Genomic DNA, 5,904 nt, shown 5'->3' with positions numbered 1-5,904 from the left:
CGATGACTATGTGTTGGGAGTCGTCTGCATTTCCTACCCACTGCACCCACCAAACAAGTTAGCAGACCTGCGCTCACAGCTACTTATTAATCTCAGGTACGTCTGTCTGTGTGCGTGTGCATGCGTGCGTGCGTGCGTGCGTCAGGGTTCGTAGCGGGTCTTCAAAAGTTATAAGTACTTATTTTGCCAAAAATAAAATAAGGGCCCTTATTAGTACTTATTTTTGGTGAAATCTTAGAAAAGTACTTAATAGTCCTTATTTTTCGACTTACTGTTCTCGACTTAGAGTAAGAAATGTTGTATATATAATACGGAATAATTAAATCTGCTGTGCAATTGTGTATATATAGATATTATCAAGAGCTAATAATACCTAGAGTGTACAACGAAAAAACGGGAAAATAGTGCTATTTCACGACAACATTATTCTATTTTGCCTGCGAGTCTAGAATAATTTTATGGTATTGCATTAAGCAGAATTCTTTGCTCTCTAAAACAAGACCAACCGCTTGTCAATACGATACTCCTAGGCTGAGATATTGGCTCCTAAACCTCCCCTCCCACATGTCTTACGCCGCCTCGCATTCAGCTTATTCACCAACCTATACACGCCTCTAAGCATTTTGGCTATCGGTTTCCGTCACCGCTTGGAGCGCTGATAATTGATGTCACATGCCCAAATTTGGTACGCTTACTACACCATATAGTAACTGAGCTGCGTTGTAGAAACTTAATTAAGAAAACATTGCCGGCTCTATCATGACGGGCATTAGCCGTGCTAGGAAAGATAATGGGAGATAAGGGCATAGGCGATGTCACCGAAACGCCGGTCATTCATAAAGTTATCGCGGAAAAAACCGAACTCACGAAACAACCTTAGAGGCGTGTAGGTTGGTGAATAAGCTGGATGCGAGGCGGCGTAAGGCATGTGGGAGGGGAGGTTTAGGAGCCAATATATCTCAGCCTAGGAGTATCGTATTGACAAGCAGTTGGTCTTGTTTTAGAGAGCAAAGAATTCTGCTTAATGCAATACTATAAAATTATTCTAGTCTCGCAGGCAAAGTCGAATAATGTTGTCGTGAAATAGCACTATTTTCCCGTTTTTCCGTTGTACACTCTAGGTATTATTAGCTCTTGATATTATTAGTGTACTTTAATAGTCGGTGATCTATCAGAAATCGCGTAAAAAATCTTATTTTGGCATCCAGAAAGAGTCTTATAAGTCCTTATTTCAACATGTGTCTTACTACTATGAACCCTGGTGCGTGCGTGTGGAGTATGCCTTCCTAAATGTGGAATACTAGACTAGTGTAGTAATACTGCAGAAGTGGCAGACCTCTGCATGGTCAGCGCAGTTTCGATTGAGCATTACTCTGGTGAGTATCTTGCCAGCTATGACAAGCAGGGAGATGCCTCTATGGTTATCACACACTTTACGATGACCTTTTCTTTTGAACAGGTGGAGAATAGATTCATCCTTTAGTTCTTGTGGAATAAGACGCCTCTCCCAGAATGAACAAAATAGTTCTGTGAGCTTCTTGGTGAAGGTGGGGCCTCAAGTCTTGTAAATCTCCGCTGGGATGTCATCGGATCCAGGGGCTTTGCCTGCGGCCAGCTGTTGTATGGCTTTCTTGACTTCATGCTCCTCAGGCGGAAGGTCCATCTCGTGGTTGATTTCGACCTGTTCAATGCGATCAATTGCATCATCATTGATGTTAGATGGTCTGTTTAGCACAGCTTGGAAATGTTCAGCCCATCTTTCGAGGATCTTATCTTTATCTGTGATGAGCGTTGTGACATCTCCACTCAAGAGTAGTGAAGTTCCCGACGACTGTGGTCTATATATAGCCTTTAGTGCAGCATAGAAGCTCTTGGAGTCGTGTCTGTCGGCAAATGATTGAATCCCATCAGCTTTCCTGGCCAACCATGAATCTTGCATTTGTCTCAGCTTAGCCTGGACAGTTTGGCAGATGTTGTTGAAAGCTGTTTTCTTTGAGGTGGAGGTGGGATCATTGATGTAGGCCCTGTGAAGGCGCTGCTTTTCTTGAAGATAGGTCTTTATTTCTTCATAGTGCTCATCAAACCAATCCTGGTTTTTCTTAGTTCTCGCACCAAGAATCTCATACGATGTTGAATAAACACCGTCTCTAAATGTCTCCCAGTCATTTACAACATCCCCAGAGGGATGGAAGTCAGCAAGCTTGGCATTGAGCTCGTTTAACAGTTGGGTGGCAGTAACATTTGAATTCAGGTTGGAGACATTGAGCCTCTTGGTGGTCGTTTTCCCTTGGGGACGCCTCTTTGGCTGGATGCAGATGTTGAGTTTTGAGATGATAAGTCGGTGGTCCGTCCAGCAATCAGCACCACACATGAATTTAGTTACTCTGACATTTTGCCTGTCCCGTTGTTTGCTAATGACATAGTCGATAAGGTGCCAGTGCTTAGAACGTGGGTGCATCCAGGAAGTTTTGTTGCGATTCGGTAGGCAGAACACTGTGTTCGTTATGCACAGTTTATTGATGGCACAGGTTTTCAGCAGGAGCAGGCCATTGCTGTTGCAGTTACCCACACCATAATGACCTACTATGTTTTCCCAGGTCATGTGGTCATGACCAACACGAACATTGAAATCACCTAAGACAAGTAATTTGTTAGACTTGGGGACGGCTGCAATGAGGGCATCGAGTTCTTCGTAGAACTTGTCTTTGACATTGTCAGGATTGGTCATCGTTGGTCCATAAGCACTAACCATTGTGAGGGTGCGGTTTAACCTCAAGGGGAGCTGCAGTGTCATAAGGCGGTTGTTCATGCCTTTGGGGAGGCTGGATAACTTTAAGACGAGGTGGTTTTTTATCGCAAAGCCAACTCCTGCCTCACGCCGTTCTTCCTCACTACGCCCACTCCAGAAGAAGGTGTAACCACCACCCGATTCAGTGAGCTGATCATTTGTTAATCTTGTTTCGGAAAGTGCAGCAATGTCAATGTTGTACCTTTCAAGTTCTCTTGCCACAAGTGCAGTTCTCCTCTCGGGTCTGTCTGCATTTGGGTTGTCCATCAGCGTCCTTACATTCCAGAAGCCAACAATGAGTGGCATAAGTTTTGGTGTTTTTTTCTGATTCTGTTTTCGACCGCAATAGTTGGAGTCCCGTGGTTAACGTCCAGGAGGGTTGTGAAGCAGACAATGTTTAGGTCACCTTTTCTAGCCCCTTCCTCATGCCAGGAGGTGAGCAGTGCATTCCTAAAGAGGGCTGCTCAGTCGCTCAGGGGGCTGCCCAGTTCCGCTCCTGCTTCGATCAGCAAGAAAGCGACCCTATGGCCTGAGCCGCCTGTGTGTAGGTCTGCATCTACAGCTTCCAGTGTATCCACACCTGCTGCTTCAACGCTCACCCATCGCCACAGGACTTGTGGGTTGGGGGGTTGTGATTTGCGCTTGACTCCTTCTCTTGTCCAGCCTCACTTTCTTGTCCGGATTCATCTGGATCCAGTGGCAAGACATGGTCAAGACGACTGGAGGTAAAGCAGGATGCAGTGGATGGCCAGCAGTGTTGGTGATTCTACATAGGATATGAAGACAGCAACAGTAAAGACGTCAACAAAGATCTCCCGTTGAACACTGAATCAATACGCACATGGAAGAGTGTGTTAACCGATATAAATCATAGGAATTATGAAGTTTGCCTATTCAACGCTGAACATTCTGCAGCTCATACATGCAGTCATGTGTGAAACTGACGATATATGCAGTATAACCTGATCAATATTATCATCACTGTATTAAAAACGAGAGATACATAAAAAACAGTGTCACATAATAATCGCAGTAAAGTTCCAACATGAAAAGTAAAAAATGCTAGTAAAAATTCTGTCAAACACTTAATAGAAATAAATGCCTCTAAAATCAGTCAATATAGTTATTGAAACCCAACCAAACCCAATGTTTCTTAGCATTTTGGTAAGTAGACAAACAAGATGATTACTAATGGGCTGAAATATTGCCATCAAAAAGTCCGACGCACTGTACGTGACTACGTGTACACATCTCCACTGACGCTCATCGTTTTTTGCGGCATTGCGTCCGAGTAACGAAAAAGTACAAGTAGCACTTTAATATGTAAGTTGATATACAGTCAGTGACACAACAGTGAGTGTAATTGAGAGGTAGTATTGTGAATGTGCGTTCATATTTTTTCAGTTTTACTGACTGTCCCAAGTGGCCTGTGGCTGCGGCGGCCGCTCACGGCTGTTTCTACGTCATGCACGAGTAATCGCGTGACGTCAGCGCTCAGGCATTTCTTATGCAGCGCGGTGATTTCAAATGTATAATAAGATTTTTTGACATACTGAAGATATAAATATATCTATGATATATTTAAGTGTGACTGGGATATTTTGACGTTAAAAGCTCGACACTAATCCCTTTAATGTTATGCTGCAGGCCATAGATGCATTTTTGGTCATCACTGACAGCAGGGGCGTAGCTACGGGGGGCCTGGGGGGCACGTGCCCCTCACAAATTTTCTGTGCCCCCAGGTGCCCCCCCACTGAAAATCATGCTTGATAAAAAAAATTGAATTAAAAACAATGCGTTAGAACAGTATATTACAAAGAAAAGTTATATATTGTGCCCCCACGAAAATGTAAGGCCCCCCAGTGCCCCCCCCCGCTGAGAAAATCCTAGCTACGCCACTGCACTACAGCAACTGCTTGCATGCATAATTGCAGGAGAATCTTGTCATCTCGTGCAATGGAAGGAATATGCCGCCATCCTCACCCATCTCAGCCGACAGCGTCTCTCACCGCAGAGGTGGCGTTCATTCTCAACATGGGGCTGAGGAGACATGAATTACAACGCAGTTAGTGGAGATGGCTGGCATACTGGCAGAGAACGCATCAGTTTGCTTACGATTCACTGTAAAGGCTCAATCTGGTTCACAGGAGCAAGAGTATACGAAACTGTGTTAGTAGGTATCACTGCTTTACATGAGACACCTACCGTTCATCCAGCGGTGGTGATGTGAATACATGGTAGTTAGTAATTTGCCATTATTTGCTCAGTTATTTGTCGAATCATATTTAGAATTGTTTTTGTTGTAATTAGTATATGGTTCTCTGTATGATTCTCTATATTCATGCAGCTAAAGATGCAATTTGTAAATATAAATTTTAAAACATAAATTAAGCTGTTTTGTATGGTGATAATGCTGCTACTATGTAGCATACCAATTAGTTGGTGATTCACATACATTTACAATAGGGATGTGATGTTACACTTTACAGAACCGTCTCAAAGAAATGGGAACTTTTAAAGGCTGTTTTTTAGCAGGTAAAATTGTTTAGCTACTATCATGCTAAACTTCTTTAAATGCAAATGAAATAATTCTACGTTAATAAAGATGTCGGTATATATATGTTAACTTGTTAAGATGTTTGTATTTTTAGACATGGAATTCTACTTTCTAAATATTGTGTAAATTATCAATAAACCGTGATCCTCAGATTTTTTCCATAACCTAACCGAGAAGCACCATAAAATATTGTGGTTTTAATGTAACACAAGTTGTTGATGGTATACAATACTATCACTCTACTATACAGTCATTTACCTGGAAATGCAGCCACGAAACAAACAGGTAACCATGTGCAGGCACAACTATCTGTGTACAGTCGAACAGTTGTTTCACAGTGTGCATGTTTTTTTTTGTGGGATCCTAAGATATTGCATGCATGTGCTTACAGGTAGATCAATGGGCGCCCGCGCAGCAGCCACTGTAGCTGGTACCCTGGCGGCCGACGATGACTATGTGTTGGAGTCGTCTGCATTTCCTACCCACTGCACCACCAAACAAGTTAGCAGACCTGCGCTCACAGCTACTTATTAATCTCAGGTACGTCTGTCTGTGCGTC

At 43.1% G+C, this 5,904-nt stretch overlaps 2 protein-coding genes across 2 annotated transcripts in view; one reads left to right on the top strand and one right to left on the bottom strand.

Moving 5' to 3' along the window:
- Positions 1 to 1,555: 1,555 nt before the first annotated feature.
- Positions 1,556 to 3,094, bottom strand: LOC106805334. Its single transcript, XM_014806885.1, has one exon. It carries the CDS (start codon positions 3,092 to 3,094, stop codon positions 1,556 to 1,558), a length of 1,539 nt encoding a protein of 512 aa, XP_014662371.1.
- A 2,711-nt stretch (positions 3,095 to 5,805) lies between these two features.
- The window catches only part of LOC106805356, a 4,689-nt gene continuing 4,590 nt past the window's right edge, over positions 5,806 to 5,904 (top strand). Inside the window, exon 1 of the mRNA XM_014806917.1 lies at positions 5,806 to 5,885. The gene's annotated coding sequence lies outside the window, so the exon portion shown is untranslated. The remainder of the gene's footprint in view (positions 5,886 to 5,904) is intronic.

This window comes from Priapulus caudatus, unplaced genomic scaffold (genome assembly GCF_000485595.1).
Source record: "Priapulus caudatus unplaced genomic scaffold, Priapulus_caudatus-5.0.1 Scaffold110, whole genome shotgun sequence".
In the NCBI taxonomy this organism is placed as follows: Eukaryota; Metazoa; Priapulida; class Priapulimorpha; order Priapulimorphida; family Priapulidae; genus Priapulus; species Priapulus caudatus.
This window is presented reverse-complemented; position numbering and strand designations above follow the sequence as displayed.